We start from the raw sequence: 18,262 nt of genomic DNA, 5'->3' as shown, positions 1-18,262 counted from the left end.
AGAGCAGAGACATTACTTTGCCAGCAAAGGTCCATCTAGTCAAGGCTATGGTTTTTCCTGTGGTCATGTATGGATGTGAGAGTTGGACTGTGAAGAAGGCTGAGCGCTGAAGAATTGATGCTTTTGAACTGTGGTGTTGGAGAAGACTCTTGAGAGTCCCTTGGACTGCAAGGAGATCCAACCAGTCCGTTCTGAAGGAGATCAGCCCTGGGATTTCTTTGGAAGGACTGATGCTAAAGCTGAAACTCCCATTACTTGGGCCACCTCATGCGAAGAGTTGACTCATTGGAAAAGACTCTGATGCTGGGAGGGATTGGGGGCAGGAGGAGAAGGGGACGACAGAGGATGAGATGGCTGGATGGCATCACTGACTCGATGGATTTGAGTCTGGGTGAACTCCGGGAGTTGGTGATGGACAGGGAGGCCTGGCATGCTGCAATTCATGGGGTCAAAAAGAGTCGGACACGACTGAGCAACTGAACTGAACTGAACTGATGCTTAACAGTGTTTTCAGCCATTTTATTTCATGAAAGTGCTCTTTTTTTCTCTCTCTCTCCCCTCTCCCCACTGTTGTTTACTAAGAATATTTCTATATCATGTAATGTACAGTTGAAAATGGAAATGAATACATTTTGGCAAAATTATGAATTTTTAAACCTAGTATTATTTTATTGTGTCTATTTCAATGTTTTTCTTATGATTCTCTGAATCTCTGTTATATTAAGAGCAATTTTGGAAGCAGAGAGCTCTTAGGAACTAATAGGAGCTTTGTTTCATGCAGGAAATGTTCTGAAAATATAAGCCTTTAATACCCAATATTTATTACCTCACTTTTAGAAGTGTGCATGTCAGTTTGATGTTAGTTTGAGCCATCAAGAAATGTTTGGTCCAAGAAATTCTTGGCTATCCATAAGTTAAAAAAAAAACATATCATTTATCCCAATGTTATTTTTTACATTTATTTTTCCTTCTGTAGGTCAAGGTGGAAAACTGGTTGAAAGAGGAGATAATACTTATGGAGGAAAGTGGGTCATAAATCCTAGTGGTGGATTAATTTCAAAGGGGCACCCACTTGGAGCTACAGGTAATGATACACATAGATTTCATAATTTTTAAATCATTTTTGGCATAAGTGTGAATGATTTGGTCATTGATTTAAGTGAATGATTTTATTCTCTGATTTTGGTATGCAGTGTTTTAAATGACTATTTAACTATGATATTTTCAATTTTTGTTAAGTATAGTATAGTTCAAAAATCTTGATTAATTGTTGAGAATTTGAATTAGTTGAAACTCTAAGTTCAACAAAAGGCATATTTAAAAGTCTGATTATTCTAAAATAGGTGTACAACTTAATTAACAAGATGTTTCCAAATAGGGATACTGCTAGATCTGCTAGATAGGATCATCTGAAATAAGCACATTATTTACGTATAGTTGCATATGTGGTTGGTGTTGTATAGAAATTTTTATAGAAAGTTATAAGAATTTTACTGTGGCTCTACTACTAACTGGCCATATGACTCTTTTGATTAATTTTCAGTTGTTAATGATTAGTCAGTCACTCTGACTCTTAGTTTCCTTAATTGTTAAATGAAGAAATTGTACAAAGTGGTTTCCAAAATAGCTTAGCACTAAAATTCTGAGATTTATTTTATGAAGACAGGTAGGTTTTGTATTTTTTTAATATTGTCTTATGTGTTAAGTAAAATTGTATAAATTATCAGAAATTCCAAAATAGAGAAGAATTAGAATTCATAGTGTATTTATTTCAGCAATTAATTTTGGTTTATTTCTATTTATCACTCAAATTAGGTAATCTTATAAACTAGTAACAAAAATGAGTGTACATTGATAGAGTGTACATTGATAGAAATAGGTAGACAGGCACATACAATTGTAGTATAATATGCCACTTTTTGTTTTCTATTCTGTCTGTTCTTTGATTCTTTTCTCTCTTTCATACTATCTTGTTATTAACTAAATATTTTTTAGTATTTTATTTTCTCTCTTCTATTGAATTGTTTCCTTTTCTCATTTTTTTAGTGTTTGCTCTAGGATTTACAACATGCATCTTTAATTTACCATGGTCTACCTTCAAATAATGTCATAAAATTTCACTTATAGGAATTTTTCTAACAGCATATTTCCATATACCCTGATACTGTGCGCTATTATTATCATACATTTACTTCTGAGTGTATTATAAACCCCACACTATACTATTACTATTATTATTGCTTTAAATAGTTTAATATGTTTAAAATATCTTTAAAAGTAATCTAAAAATGAGGTGAATGAGAGTGATGTTACTAAGAGTGGCAGAATAACAACATCTGAAAATACTCTCTGTTACAAAATTACCAAGAACACTTGAAAAAATTGTCAAGATCAACTTTTTCAGTTGATTAATTAACAAAGGCTTACAACAGTCTGAGCAACATTTATTAAAAAGAAGTCAACAGCTCTATCTGTAAGAACAGCAAGCTTTGTGGCACTTTTTACTTGCTCTGATATCAGTCCTTTTCTCCAGCTCCATGGTAGCCTTGCAAACAAGAGCCTGCAGTCATGGTGAAAACTAGCAGATTACCCAGCACTAGAGAAGGCAAAATTGAGCGGAAGTTCTTTCAAAGCCCCATACTTAGAGGCTTGTCATTATTTGACCTGTCTGGAAGTTCTCTGGTAAACCATTCTCAAAAAGCTTGCCTTTGTGTAACCCAAAGAGAACATGCCCAATGCAAACAGTATTTTCCTCAGAGTGATTTGTCAAAAACAATCAGCAACAACTGTTTAACAATGTAGTTGCTTAAGATGTCAAAAACAGATGGAGCAAACAACAAATTAAACACTCCCACCCCCAAAAAAAGCTTAAAAGGAAAGCTGGTGAATGAGTTGTCCATTTTGTTGTTGTTCAGTTGTGTCCAACTTTTTGTGACCCAATGGACTGCAGCATGCCAGGCTTCCCTGTACTTCACTATCTCTTGGAGTTTGCTCAGACTCATTTCCATTGACTCAATGATGCCATCCAACCATCTCATCTTCTGTTGCCCCCTTCTCTTCATGCCCTCAAGCTTTCCCAGCATCAGGATCTTTTCCAGTGAGTCAGCACTTGGCATCAGGTGTCCAAAGTATTGGAGCCTCAGATTCAGCATCAGTCCTTCCAATGAATATCCATGATTGACTTCCTTTATGATTGATTGGTTTGATCTCCTTGTAGTCCAAGGGACTCTCAAGACTCTTCTCCAGTACCATAGTTTGAAACCATAAATTCTTTGGCACTCAGCCTTCTTTATCATCCCATTCTCACATCCATACATGATTACTGGAAAAACCATAGCTTTGACTATATGGACCTTTGTTGGCAAAGTGATGTCTCTACATTTTTTTAAATTTATTTTTTTATTGAAGGATAATTGCTTTACAGAATTTTGTTGTTTTCTGTCAAACCTCAAGAAGAATCAGCCATAGGTATACATATATCCCCTCCCTATTGAACCTCCCTCCCATATCCCTCCCCATCTCACCCCTCTAGGTTGATATAGAGCCCCTGTTTGAGTTTCCTGAGCCATACAGCAAATTCCCATTGGCTATCTTTTTTACATATGATAATGTCAGTTTCCATGTTACTCTTTCCATATATCTCACCCTCTCCTCCCCTCTCCCCTGTCCATAAGTCTATTCTCTATGTCTGTTTCTCCACTGCTGCCCTGTAAATAAATTCTTCAGTACCATTTTTCTAGGTTCCGTATATCTGTGTTAGAATACAGTATTTATCTTTCTCTTTCTGATTCACTTTACTCTGTGTAATAGGTTCTGAGTTCATCCATCTCATCAGAACTGACTCAGATGCGTTCCTTTTTATGGCTGAGTAATGTTGCATTGTGTATATCTACCACAATTTCTTTATCCATTCATCTGTTGATTGACATCTAGGTTGCTTCCATGTTCTAGCTATTGTAAATAGTGCTGTAATAAACAATGGGATACATGTGTCTTTTTCAACCCTGGTTTCCTCAGGGTATATGACTAGGAGTGGTATTACTGGGTCATATGGTGGGTTTTATTCCTAGTTTTTAAAGGAATCTTCATACTGTCTTCCATAGTGACTATATCAATTTACATTCCCACCAACAGTGCAAAAGGGTTCCCTTTTCTCCACACCTTCTCCAGCATTTATCATTTGTAGGCTTTTTGATGATGGCCATTCTGACTCGTGTGAGGTGACATCTCACTGTGGTTTTGATTTGCACTTCTCAAATAATGAGTGATGTTGAGCATCTTTTATGTGTTTGTTAGCCATCTGTATGCCTTCTTTGGAGAAATCTCTGTTTAGGCCTTTTCCCCACTTTTTGATTAGGTTGTTTGTTTTCCTGGTATTGAGTTATATGAGCTGCTTGTATATTTTGAAAATTAATCCTTTGTCAGTTGTTTCATTTGCTGTTATTTTCTCCCATTCCAAAGGTTGTCTTTTCATCTTGCTTATAGTTTCCTTTGCTGTGCAAAAGCTTTGAGTTTAAGCAGGTCCCACTTGTTTACTTTTGTTCTTATTTCCTTTACTCTAGGAGGTGGGTCATAGAGGATCTTGCTTTGATTTATGTCGAGTGTTCTGCCTATGTTTTCCTCTAAGGGTTTTATAGTTTCTGTTCTTACATTTAGGTCTTTAATGCATTTTGAGTTTATCTTTGTGTATGGTGTTAGGAAGTGTTCTAACTTCCTAAGTGTTTCATTCTTTCACATGTAGCTGTCCAGTTTTCCCAGCACCATTTATTGAAGAGGCTGTCTTTGCCCCATTGTATATTCTTGCCTCCTTTGTGAAACATAAGGTACCCATAAGTTCATGGGTTTACTTCTGGGCTTTCTATTTTGTTCCATTGGTCTATGTTTCTGTTTTTGTGCCAGTACCATACTGTCTTAATGACTGTAGCTTTGTAGTATAATCTGAAGTCAGGAAGGTTGATTCCTCCAGCTCCGTTCTTCTTTCTCAAGATTACTTTGGCTATTTGGGATGTTTTGTGTTTCCATATGAATTGTGAAATTTTTTGTTCTAGTGTGAAAAATGCATTGGTAATTTGATAGGGATCACATTGAATCTGTAGATTGTGTTTGGTAGTATAGTCATTTTCACAAGATTGATTCTTCCTACCCAGAAACGTGGAAATCTCTCCATCTGTTTATGTCATCTTTGATTTCTTTCATCAGTGTCTTATAATTTTCTGTGTACAGTTCTTTTGTCTCCTTAGGTAAATTTATTCCTAGATATGTAATTTTTTTGTTTCAATGGTGAATGGGATTGATACATTGATTTCTCTCTGATTTTTCATTGTTAGTATATAGAAATGCAAGTGATTTCTGTGTATTGATTGTGTATCCTGCAACTTTTATAAATTCATTGATTAGCTCTAGTAATTTTCTGATACTAGCTTTAGGGTTTTCTATGTACAGTATCATGTCATCTGCAAACTGAGAGCTTTACTTCTTCTTTTCCGATCTGGATTCCTTTTATTTGTTTTTATTCTCTGATCGCTGTAGCTAGGACTTCCAGAACTATGTTGAATAAAAGTGAACACCCTTGTTTTGTTCCTGATCTTAGGGGGAATGCTTTCAGTCTCACCATTGAGAATAATGTTTGCTGTAGGCTTATCATATATATCTTCTCTGGTGGCTCAAATGGTAAAGCATCTGCCTACAATGCAGGAGACCTGGGTCCGATCTCTGGGTTGGGAAGATCCTCTGGAGAAGGAAGTGGCACCCCACTCCAGTACTCTTGCCTGGAAAATCCCATGGATGGAGGAGCGTGGTAGGCTACAGTCCATGGGGCCGCAAAGAGTAGGACACGACTGAGCGACTTGCTTTCACTTTTCACTTTATCATATATAGCCTTTAATATGTTGAGGTAGGTTTCTTCTATGCCCATTTTTTGAAGAGTTTTAATCATAAATGGGTGCTGAATTTTGTCAAAGGCTTTTTCTGCATCTATTGAGATAATCATATGGTTTGTATCTTTCAATTTGTTAATATGGTGTATCACACTGATTGATTTGAGTATATTGAAGAATCCTTGCATTCCTGGAATAAACCGAACTTGATCATGGTGTATGAGCTTTTTGATGTGTTGCTGAATTCTATTTGCTAAAATTTTGTTGAGGATTTTTGTATCTATGTTCATCAGTGATATTGGCCTGAGTTTTCTTTTCTTGTATTGTCTTTGGTTTGGTATCAGGGTGATGGTGGCCTCGTAGAATCTGTTTGGAAGTGTTCCTTCCTCTGTAATTTTTTGAAGAGTTTTAGAAGGATAGCCATTAGCTCTTCTCTAAATGTGTAATAGATTTCTCCTCTGAAGCCATCTGGTCCTGGGCTTTTGTTTTTTGGGAAATTTTTGATCACATCTTCAATTTCCGGGCTTGTAATTGGGTTGTTCATAATTTCTGTTTTTTTCTGGTTCAGTCTTGGAAGATTGAACTTTTCTAAGAATCTGTCCATTTCTTCCAGGTTATCCATTTTATTGCCATATAGTTGTTCATAATAGTCTCTTATAATCCTTTGTATTTCTGCATTGTCTGTTGTAACCTCTCCTTTTTCATTTGTAATTTTTTTGATTCGATTCTTCTCTTTTTTCTTGATGAGTCTGGCTAAAGTTTTGTCAATTTTGTTTATCTTCTCAAAGAACCAGGTTTTAGTTCTATTACTCTTTACTATTGTTTCTTTCATTTCTTTTTCATTTATTTCTGCTTGGATCTTTATGATTTCTCTCCTTCTACTTATTTATTTATTTATTTTTGTTCTTCTTTTTCCAGTTGTTTTAGTTGTCAAGTTATGCTATTTGATGCTTTTCTTTTTTCTTGAGGTAGGATTGAATTGCTATAAACTTCCCTCCTAGAACTGCTTTTGCTGCATCCCATAGGTTTTGAGTAGTTGTGTTTTCATTGTCATTTGTTCCTAGAAATTTTTTGATTTCCCTTTTAATTTCTTCAGTAACCTGTTGATTACTTAGAAACGTGTTGTTTAATCTCCACATGTTTGTGTTTCTTACAGTTTTTTTCTTGTAATTGATATCTAGTCTCATAGTATTGTGGTCGGAGAAGATGCTTGATATGATTTCAATTTTGTTAACTTTACTGAGGTTTGATTTGTGACCCAAGATGTGGTCTATCCTGAAGAATGTTCCATGTGCACTTGAGAAGAAGGTATATTCTTCTGCATTTGGATGGAATGTCCTGAAGAAATCAGTGAGATCCATCTCATCTAATGTATCATTTAAGACTTGTGTTTCCTTATTAATTTTCTGTTTTGATGATCTGTCCATTGGTGTGAGTGGGGTGTTAAAGTCTCCTATTATTGTATTATTGTCAATTTCTCCTTTTCTGTCTGTTAGTGTTTGTCTTATGTATTGAGATGCTCCTGTGTTGGGTGCATAGATATTTACAATTGTTATGTCTTCCTCTTGGATTGATCCCTTTGTCATTATGTAGTTTCCTTCCTTATCTCTTGTGATCTTCTTTATTTTAAGGTCTATTTTGTCTGATATGAGGATTGCTACTTCAGCTTTCTTTTGCTTCCCATTTGCATGGAATATATTTTTCCATCCTCTCACTTTCAGTCTGCACATGTCTTGAGGTCTAAAGTGGGTTTCTTGTAGACAGCATATATACAGGTCTTGTTTTTGTATCCATTCAGGCAGTCTGTGTCTTTTGGTTGGAGTATTTAATGTATTTATATCTAAGGATTTAAAGTAATTATTGATATATATGCTCCTATTGCCATTTTCTTAATTGTTTGGGGTTTATTTTATAGATCTTTTTTCTTCTCTTGTATTTCTTGACTATATAAGTCCATTTAACATTTGGTGTAAAGTTGGTACTGAATTCTCTTAACCTTTGCTTGTCTGAAAAGCTTTTGATTTCTCCATCAATTTTGAATGAGATCCTTGCTGGGTACAGTAATCTTGGTTGTAGATTTTTCCCGTTCAGTACTTTACATATATCCTGCCATTCCTGCCAGAGCCTGCAGAGTTTCTCCTAAAAGATCAGCTGTTAAGTGTATGGGGTTTCCCTTGTATGTTACTTGTTGCTTCTCCCTTGCTGCTTTTAATATCTTTCTTTGTGTTTAGTCTTTGTTAGTTTGATTACTATGTGTCTTGGCATGTTTCTCATTGGGTTTATCCAGAATGGGACTCTTTGTGCCTCTTGGGCTTGATTGACTATTTCCTTTTCCATATTGGGGAAATTTTCAACTATAATCTCTTCAAAAATTTTCTCATACCCTTTCTTTTTCTTTTCTTCTTCTGGGACCCCTATTATTCGAATGTTGGTGTGGTTAATATTGTCCCAGAGGTCTCTGAGACTATCCTCAGTTTTTTTTCATTCTTTTTACTTTATTCTGCTCTTCAGAAGTTATTTCCACCATTTTATCTTCCAGTTCACTGATTCGTTCTTCTGCTTCAGATATTCTGCTATTGATTCCTTTGAGCGACTTCACTTTCACTTTTCACTTTCGTGCATTGGAGAAGGAAATGGCAACCCACTCCAGTGTTCTTGCCTGGAGAATCCCGGGGAAAGAGGAGCCTGGTGGGCTGCCGTCTATGGGGTCGCATAGAGTCGGACACGACTGAAGCGACTTAGCAGCAGCAGCAGCAGAGTATTTTTAATTTCAGTAATTGTGTTGTTTGTCTCTGCATGTTTATTCTTTAATTGTTCTAGGTCTTTGTTAATTGATTCTTGCATTTTCTCCATTTTGCTTTCAAGGTTTTTAATCATCTTTACTATCATTCTGAATTCTTTTTCAGGTAGTTTGCCTATTTCCTCTTTATTCATTTGGACTTCTGTGTTTCTAGTTTGTTCCTTCATTTGTGTAGTGTTTCTCTGCCTTTTCATTATTATTATTTTTTAACTTATTGTGTTTGAGGTCTCCTTTTCCCAGGCTTCAAGGTTGAATTCTTTCTTCCTTTTGGTTTCTGCTGTCAAAGTTTGATCTAGTGGTTTGTATAAGCTTCTTATAAGGTGAGGTTTGTGCTGAGTTTTTGTTTGTTTGTTTTTCTTCTTATGGGCAAGACTGAGTGAGGTAGTAATCCTGTCTGCTGATGATTGGGTTTGTATTTTTGTTTTGTTTGTTGTTTAGATGAGGTGTGTAGTGCAGGGTGCTATTGGTGGTTGGGTGATGCCAGGTCTTGTATTACAGTGGTTTCCTTTGTGTGAATTCTCACTATTTAATACCTTCTAGGGTTAGTTCTCTGGTAGTCTAGGGTCTTGGAGTCAGTGCTCCCACTCCAAAGTCTCAGGGCTTGATCTCTCTTCTCAGTCTCTCCACCAGCCCCCTCTGCATTCACACAACCAGTGTCTTCTTTTTAATAAACTGCCTAGATTCATCATAGCTTTTCTTCCAAGGAACAAGTGTCTTTTAATTTCATGGCTGCAGTCACTGACTGCAGTGATTTTGGAGCCCAAGAAAATAAAGTCTGTCACTCTTTCCATTGTTTCCCCATCTATTTGCCATGAAGTGATGGAACTGGATGTATCTTAGTTTTTTGAATGTTGTGTTTTAAGCCAGTTTTTTCACTCTCCTCTTTGATCTTCATCAAGAGGCTCCTTAGTTCTTCTTTGCTTTCTGCCATTAGGGTGGTGTGATCTGCATATCTGAGACTATTGATATTTCACTGAGCGGTCTTGATTCCAGCTTATGATACATCCAGTCTGGGATTTTGCATGATGTATTTTGCATATAAATTAAATAAGCAGAGTGACAATATACAGTCTTGATATACTCCTTTCTCAATTTTGAACCAGTCCATTGTTCCATGCCTAGTTCTCACTGTTGCTTCTGGACCTGCATACAGGTTTCTCAGGAGGAAGGTAAGGTGATCTGGTATTCCCATCTCTTTCAGAATTTTCCACAGTTTGTTGTGATCCACACAGTCAAAGGCTTTAGCATAGTCGTTGAAGCAGAAGTAGATATTTTTCTGGAATTCCTTTGCTTTTCCTATGATTAATGGATATTGACAATTTGATCTCTGGTTCCTCTGCCTTTTCTAAATCCAGCTTGTACATCTGGAATTTCTCAGTTCACTTACTGTTGAAGCCTAGCTTGAAGGATTTTGAGCATTACCTTGCTAGCATGGGGAAGACTGAAGGCAAGAGAAGGGGATGACAGAAGATGAAATGGTTGGATGCATTGGTTGGATGGCATCACTGATTCAATGGACATAAGTTTGAGCAAACTCCAGGAGATAGTGAAGGACAGGGTAGCCTGGCATGCTGCAGTCTATGGGGTTTCAAAGAGGTGAACACAACTGAGCAACTGAACAACAACAAGGGGAGTGAGTGCAATTGTGCAGTAGTTTGAACATTCTTTGGCATTGCCTTTCTTCGGGATTGAAATGAAAACTGGCCTTTTCCAGTCCTATGACCACTGCTCAGTTTTCCAAATTTGCTGGCATCTTGAGTGCAGCACTTTAACAGCATCATCTTTTACTATTTGAGCTCAGCTGTACTTCTGTCACCTCCACTAGCTTTGTTCATAGTAATGCTTCCTAAGGCCCACTTGACTTCACACTCCAGAATGTCTGGTATAGGTGAGTGATTACCCCATTGTGGTTATCTGGGTCATTAAGACACAATTCTTCTGTGTATTCTTTTCACTTCTTTTTAATATCTTCTGTTTCTGTTAGGTCTATACCATTTCTGTCCTTTATTGTGCCTGTCTGTGCATGAAATGTTCCCTTGGTATCTCTGATTTTCTTAAAGAGATCTCTAGTCTTTCCCATTCTATTGTTTTCCTTTATTTCTTTGCCTTGTTCACTTAAGAAGGCTTTTATCTCTTTGCTGTTCTTTGGAACACTGCATTCAGATGGGTATATCTTTCCTTTTCTCCTTTGCCTTTCACGTCTCTTCCTTTCTCAGCTATTTGTAAGGCCTTCTCAGACAACCATTTTGCTTGCTGCATTTCGTTTTCTTGGGGATGGTTTTGTTCACTGTCTCCTGTACAATGTTGCAAACTTCTGTCCAAAGTCTTCAGGCACTCTAAGTTGCTCAGTCATGTTTGACTCAGCGACCCCATGGACTAAAACCCACCAGGCTACTCCATCCATGGGATTTTCCAAGCAAGAGTACTGGAGTGGGTTGCCATTGCCTTCTCCAAAATTTATTTTTCTTTTTGTTGAATTGTAAGAATTCTTTCTAGTCCTGTGTAAAAGTTCTTTACAAAATATATGCTTTGCAAAGATTTTTCTCCCAGTCTGTGACTTTCCTTTTCATTCTCTTACTAGTGTCTTTAAAGAGCAAAAGTTTTTACTTTTGGCTAAGTCCTATCTAAGAAATCTTTTTCTAACCTTGGGTCACAAAGATCTTTTCCTGTGTTTTTTTCCCTAAATGTTTTATGCTTTCAGCCTTACAGTTAGATTTGTAACCCATTTTGAGTTAATTTTTATGGATGATACAAAGTATTAATTTGAGCCCATTTTTTACATGGTGATTTCCAGTTGTTGGAGTGCCACTTATTGGAAACTCTATTTTATCCATTGTATTGCCTTTGTCAAAGATCTACTGATTTAGTTCCTAAATATGTGGGCATTATTTCTGGTTCCTCTTTTCTTTCCAGTTAACCAATTTGTCTGTCTTTACTGTCTTTACATGAGTACCGTGCTGTTTTGATTACTATACCTTTATAACAGTTCTTGAAATTAGGTAGCTTTAGCCCTCAATTTTATTCTTTTTCAGAGTTGCTTGGCTATTCTAGCTTCTTTGCATTTCTATAGAAATTTAAAATCAGCTTGTTGATTTCTACAGAAAACCTTCCTGTAATTTTTTATTAGGGTTAAGTTGAATGTATAGGTTTATTTGGGAGTGAATTGAGACTCAAACAATAGTGAATTTTCTGACCCATAAACAAAATATATATCCCCATTTATTTAGGCCTTTAACTTTTTTCAGAAATATAGTTTTCATCATATAGGTCTTGCATATCTTTGTCAGATTTATCCCTAAGTATTTCATATTTTTGGTGCTGTTGTGAATGGTATTTTTTTCAGTTTCAAATTTTTATTCCTAGTATATAGAAATATAATCAAATTTTTGTATATTCATCTTGTAGCCTTGCCAAAACTGACTTGTTAATTTGAGTAGTTGTTTAAAAACGCTATCAGGTTTTCTGCATAGATAATCATATCATCTGTGGATAAAGACAGTTTTACGTTTTCCCCTGTATCTTCATGAAATGGTCTTCTTTGCTCTGTCAAGTCTTTGTGCTGAGATCTACTTTGGCTGATTTAATATGGCCACTCTAGCTTTCAATTTTTAACCCGTGCTAACATGGTAGGCCTAATGCTAAAGCTGAAACTCCAGTACTTTGGCCACCTCATGCGAAGAGTTGACTCATTGGAAAAGACCCTGATGCTGGGAAGGATTGGGGGCAGGAGGAGAAGGGGACGACGGAGGATAAGATGGCTGGATGGCATCACCGACTCAATGGACATGAGTTTGAGTAAACTCCAGGAGTTGGTGAGGGACAGGGAGGCCCAGCGTGGTGAGATTCATGGGGTCGCAAAGAGTCGGACACGACTGAGCAACTGGACTGAACTGAACTGAACATGGTATACCTTTTTTTTTATCTTTTAAGCTTTAACCTATTTGTGATTTTATGTTTAAAGTGCATTGGCAGGATTTAGTTGGTTCTTGTTTTTCTGCTCTGCACTGGCAATGTCTGCTTTTGGTTGGGATATTTAGACTGCATTTGATGTGATTATTAATATGGCTGTTTATGTTCTCTTTGTCCTAGCTGCTCTTTATTCCTGTTTCTCTCTTTTTTTCGGCCTAGTTTTGGATTGCTTTTTGTTTCTCCATTTTATCTTTATTATTATGGCCTATCTTCAAGTGTTATTATACTACTACACCAGTAGTAAAAGAACATTACAACAGTGCATTTCCATTTCTCCTGTCCAGGCTTTACAATATTGTAGTTGTGAATTTTTCTTTTACATATGTTATAAAGCCCACAAGAAATTATTATTTTTGTTTAATAAGAAAACCTTATCTATTTAAGGTTAATGTAGTTGCTGCTTTATTCCTTTGAGTAAATTCATATTTCCACTTGCTGTCATCACATAGAATGTGCTTTTTCAGTGTATACTGAGTCCATTAAAGCATTTTGCCCTTTGAAACTCAACAAATCTTTGCTTTCTCAAAAAGCCAGGCTCCAACAATAGAAAAACATGCTTTTTTATGTTATTTATGCCAAGACTTTTAGATGTCTAATTTGAAACTAAAGCTGCTGCTGCTGCTGAGTCACTTCAGTCGTGTCCGACTCTGTGCGACCCCATAGACGGCAGCCCATCAGGCTCCCCCGTCCCTGGGATTCTCCAGGCAAGAACACTGGAGTGGGTTGCCATTTCCTTCTCCAGTGCATGAAAGTGCAAAGTGAAAGTGAAGTCGCTCAGTCGTGTCCGACCCTCAGTGACGCCATGGACTGCAGCCTACCGGGCTCCTCTGTCCATGGGATTTTCCAGGCAAGAGTATTGGAGTAGGGTGCCATTGCCTTCTCCAGAAACTAAAGCTAAATGATTACTTTTTTGTACTTGGCTGTCTTAATGGCATATGAAGAGTTATGTGTTCAAGGAGGCAGGACGAACAAAAGAATACAGATAATATCTCAAGATATTATTTCCTGTAATTTTTTTCATTCTGTAGATTTCCATAGCATTTTGTACTCATCTTAATAGCACTGTGAATCCTCTGTATCTTCAGTACTTAGTGGAGTGGTTGATACATGTTTAAATAGTTTATTTTCAGTAGCAACCAGATTTTATGCCTATGTAGCTGATTCCTAAGCTATTTATTTTTATATAAAAAGACTGTCCAACATCTTCTGAGGAAATTTTTGAAGCAAGATGGTAGTAAAATGAGGTAATAAGGTTAAAAATTTTTTTATCCTTCACAAGAGATTTTAAGAAGTATGTTACCATTTGAATATACTTCTTTGACAGGATGCCTATTCCTGTGCCCATTCACAGTTTATAAAAGTATCATGTTCATGTTTGATAGTCTGTTTTTTTCCAAGGAGAGGAAAAGTATGGTTTTCGATTCAGTGCCAGAAATTATCCAAGGAAGGAAAATTTAAAAAAAAAATGTTACTCATGTAAATGCTTTTGTAACTGTCTGCTGCGCCTTCTTGGCAAATGGATTTCTGAGGCCAACTTTTGACTTCCACCCTTTACAGATCTATTATAGATTCTAGAAGTATAAGAAGTGCCAGCTTATTCTGAAGCAGATAAACAGAAAGCTCATATAATTAGTATGTTTTCTCAGTGTCAGTCGTCTTTTGTTAAAAGCAAATAAATAAGTTAACATCAATCTTTATTCCCTTCCTTCCTTCTTTTCTTGCCACATGTGAGTTAAGCAAATCATGAGTAGAGATTTAATGCAGTGTACCACATCTTCTAAAATATCAGTGGTAGGTGTGACTGAGATGACTGCAAAATCTGGTGCTTCCAGGGTATTCATGTTCTCTCTCTCTCTGTCCCTCCCCACCCCCTCCACTCTCTTCTCTTTCATTCCCCTTGGCTGTCTTGAATACCCTCTAGCCTCATTACTTAACTTTCTATTTCTAGGCTGTGTTCCTTTATATGCTTATCTTATTTATTAGATCTTCTGAGCCTTGAGCAGTATCAGCACAGAATAGGCATTCTGTAAATATTTGTTGGATGAATGGGTAGATGAATATCTAATTGGTTCCTTGCATTTTTTACTAAGACTATATCATAAGCATTTTCCTAAATTTAAAAAATTTTTGTAAACTCATTTCAAATAGGAATATAGTACTTTGTCATATGAATAGATCATACTTTATTTAACTATGTCACAGTTATTTCACTTGTATATATCTAGTTTTTCACTGTTCTAAGAATGTGATGAACAGATAGCTTTGTGTGTAAGACTTTTCCTATACCTGATTATTTTCATAGAATGGTTTTCAAGGCATTTTAAATGCTCTTAATAATTTTGTACTTTGCTTTCTAAAAAGATTGTGCATTTGAACTATTATCCATAGTGTATGAAGGTGACTGTGTTGCCATAGTCTCCATAGCATTGATAAGCTCCATTTTTAAACATCCTGACTAGTGAGGTTGGTTAAAGTGGTATCTTTCTATTTGATCAAGGTGAAGTTGATATTTTTCTCAAATATTTGTAAACTATGTATATTTATTCTTTTGGGACAAGAACTAGCCCTATTTCCCCGCCTGTGTATTCATAAGACCAGTTTGAATACTGTTTTTTATCTTAAGTATGCGTGAATGTTTAAACTTTTTATTTGGCAGATTTCAAGTAAAACTGATTGCTCCAAAATTTGGATATATTAGAATTATTCACTTTGACCTTAATATTCAAAATGTTCACAATTCAAAAAAATCATTCCAAGATATAGAATTACCTATTTTAAAACAATGTTTAAAATATATATTCTGTAAAAATATGTAGACATTGCCTACAAAGGAGAAATGGCAGTTAAATTTCCTGAGGAGGTTGAAGTTGTATAGAAAACTGTCTTATGTTTTCCAATTTCCCCACTCTTCTTTTTTTTTTTTTGATGTTCTTTCTCAAGACTTTATCAAGCATAGTAGAAAACTTGTATACATATATATAAATAATATGTGTAATATATATATTTTAGAAAACTTATGAATTTTTGCCTAACATTTTGATTCCATTTGTTTGACTTAGTATGAATAGAATGCTAGATTTCTAATTTAAAAAAATAGATATGCAACAAGCAACAAAGATTTACTGTATAGCACAGGGAACTATAGTCAATATCTTGTAATAACCTATAATGGAAAATAAAACTAATGTGTAGTGTATAACTGAATCACACAATAAAAGAATTCTACTTTTTAAAATTTAGTAATGTTTATCTTTTTGCCAGTTTTTCTAAATGTCCTATGGACATCTATTAACAATATATTAGATACAAAATTTTAAATATATTTGTATAGAATATAAGATTAATATAAATTAATATAAATAGAAATCTATTGTATTTAAACTATTAATGACATCATTCAAGATGCTTTTGTAACTTTTTCCGCACTTGATAAAATATTCTCAGAGAAATGTTGATATGTGTCACTATGATTATATATATTTTTCTTTTCCCTTCTATTTCTTCTGACTTTTGCTTTATGTATCTTTGTTTCTTTGTTGTTAGGTGTCTAATGGTTTATGATATCTCTCTTCTTTGTGAATTGTACCTTTTATCATTAAAAATGCTCATCTTTGTTTTCATTTAAAATAAATAAATTTAATTAAAAAAAATAAAACTGTCATAGGTACTTGGGAATCAGATACTGTGATTGGGGGTGGGTGTAAGAACAGATATTACAGGTAGACCTGTTTGCTGTGCCTTCAGGGAAGACAATGAAACCAATCTTTCCTGATAGAACATTCTTAAATAGCTGGTATGGGAGAAAAACAAATGTAAATCAGGAGACCTAGATTCTAATCTCAACTCTGGAATTAGCCTGCTTTGTCTCCATTCACAAATTACTTAATCTTACAGTTTTCTTACAGTTTCTCATTGCTAATGTTTTAACTAAACAAAACCCTTAACTAAACAAGGGCCATACACCCATGGTTTGGTGTATAAAGCCAAACTCTAACAGTGGGCGTTTGCAGCAAAGTAAGGGTTTATTTACAGGGTGCCATGAGAGTGAGAAACAAGTCTCAGATCTACTCCAGATTAGTCTTTGAATTAGGGATGTTTTAAAGAAGAAGGACAAAGACTGGAATTAATCATCATGTTGTGACATTGATGTGACATTTTTCAATCATGGTTTTGGGAGTCAGAATGTGTTTGGTTTATGATTCTCAGGGCAGGTGGTCCATGGCTTGGGGGTCTGTGAGTTCATCTGGCCAGGAAAAATAACCTGAGTTTGTATGTTAATAATGGTATATACAACAGCAATTTTATTACAGTAACTATGTTATCAACAACAGTAATCTTAGTCATCTGACTCTAATTAGTGTTCAGTTAGCAGAGGATTGAGGGGACAAGAAAGGGATTGAGGGCAAAGGAGACAAGTTTTGGATAAAGAGATTAATCATAAATTCAGAAAGGGAACTCAGTTTTAGGGGGGGCTCATAAGTTCTTCCCAACTCTAAAAATCTGATTTTATTATCCAGAGGACAAAATACAGTTTTTATGAATCCAGTGCTATTCTTGTGAATAGGTCTGTAAAACAACTCATTCTTTCTAGGAACTTTTTGAGAAGAGTAATAGGAAAATTTCCTATACTAGCTAAATTTTTTAGGTGAAGCCAATTACCAATCCTGGATTATATTCTTTTGATATATTAAGAATGGCAAAATTAAATTATTTTTATGCTCTTTTGCCTCAGCCAAAGAACTGTATATTCAGTGTTTCCTCTTTCAACATTGCCAAAAAATGACAGGTTGGGTAAATTTAAAGAGCACAGGGAATTTCTTTGTTGTAGTTTAGTCACTCAGTCCTGTCCAAGTCTTTGCGAGCCCATGGACTGCGGCACGCCAGGCTTCCCTGTCTTTCACCATCCCCTGGACCTTGCTCAAACTCATGTCTATAGGACCTTTGTTGGCAAAGTGACATCTCTGATTTTTAATATGCTAAGTTTGTCATAACTTTCCTTCCAAGAAGCAAGCATCTTTTAATTTCATGGCTACAGTTAACCATCTGCAGTGATTTTGGAGCCCAATAGTCTTTCACTGTTTCTATTGTTTCCCAGTCTATTTGCCATGAAGTGATGGGACTGGATGCCATGATCTCAGTTTTTTGAACCCTGAGTTTTAAGCCAGCTTTTTCACTATCCTCTTTCACCTTCATCAAGAGGCTCTTTAGTTCCTCTTCACTTTCTGCCATAAGGGTGGTGTCATCTGCATATCTGAGGTTATTGATTTTTCTCCCAGCAATCTTGATTCCAGCTTGTGCTTCTTCCAGACCAGCATTTCTCATGATGTATTCTGCATAGAAGTTAAATAAGCAAGGTAACAGTATACAGCCTTGACATGCTCCTTTCCGAATTTGGAACCAGTCTGTTGTTCCATGTCGGGTTCTAACTGTTGCTTCCTGACCTGCATATGGCTTTCTCAGGAGGCAGGTAAGGTAGTCTGGTATTCCCATGTCCTTCCCTCCCCTCCCCCGCCCCCCCCCCCCCCCCCCCCCCCCCCCCCCCCCCCCCCCCCCCCCCCCCCCCCCCCCCCCCCCCCCCCCCCCCCCCCCCCCCCCCCCCCCCCCCCCCCCCCCCCCC

General features: G+C 36.3%; 1 protein-coding gene across 1 annotated transcript in view; it reads left to right on the top strand.

Annotated features, from left to right (window-relative positions):
• Positions 1 to 18,262, top strand: part of SCP2 (sterol carrier protein 2) — a 119,002-nt gene that overhangs the window by 58,914 nt on the left and 41,826 nt on the right. Inside the window, exon 11 of the mRNA XM_010847201.1 lies at positions 977 to 1,084. Coding sequence (XP_010845503.1) covers positions 977 to 1,084 — 108 coding nt within the window. The remainder of the gene's footprint in view (positions 1 to 976; positions 1,085 to 18,262) is intronic.

The sequence above is a fragment of the Bison bison genome, unplaced genomic scaffold (assembly GCF_000754665.1).
Source record: "Bison bison bison isolate TAMUID 2011002044 unplaced genomic scaffold, Bison_UMD1.0 scf7180017864244, whole genome shotgun sequence".
Lineage (NCBI taxonomy): Eukaryota > Metazoa > Chordata > Mammalia > Artiodactyla > Bovidae > Bison > Bison bison.
The sequence above is the reverse complement of the archived record's forward strand: the minus strand, read 5'-3'. Positions and strand labels throughout refer to the sequence as shown.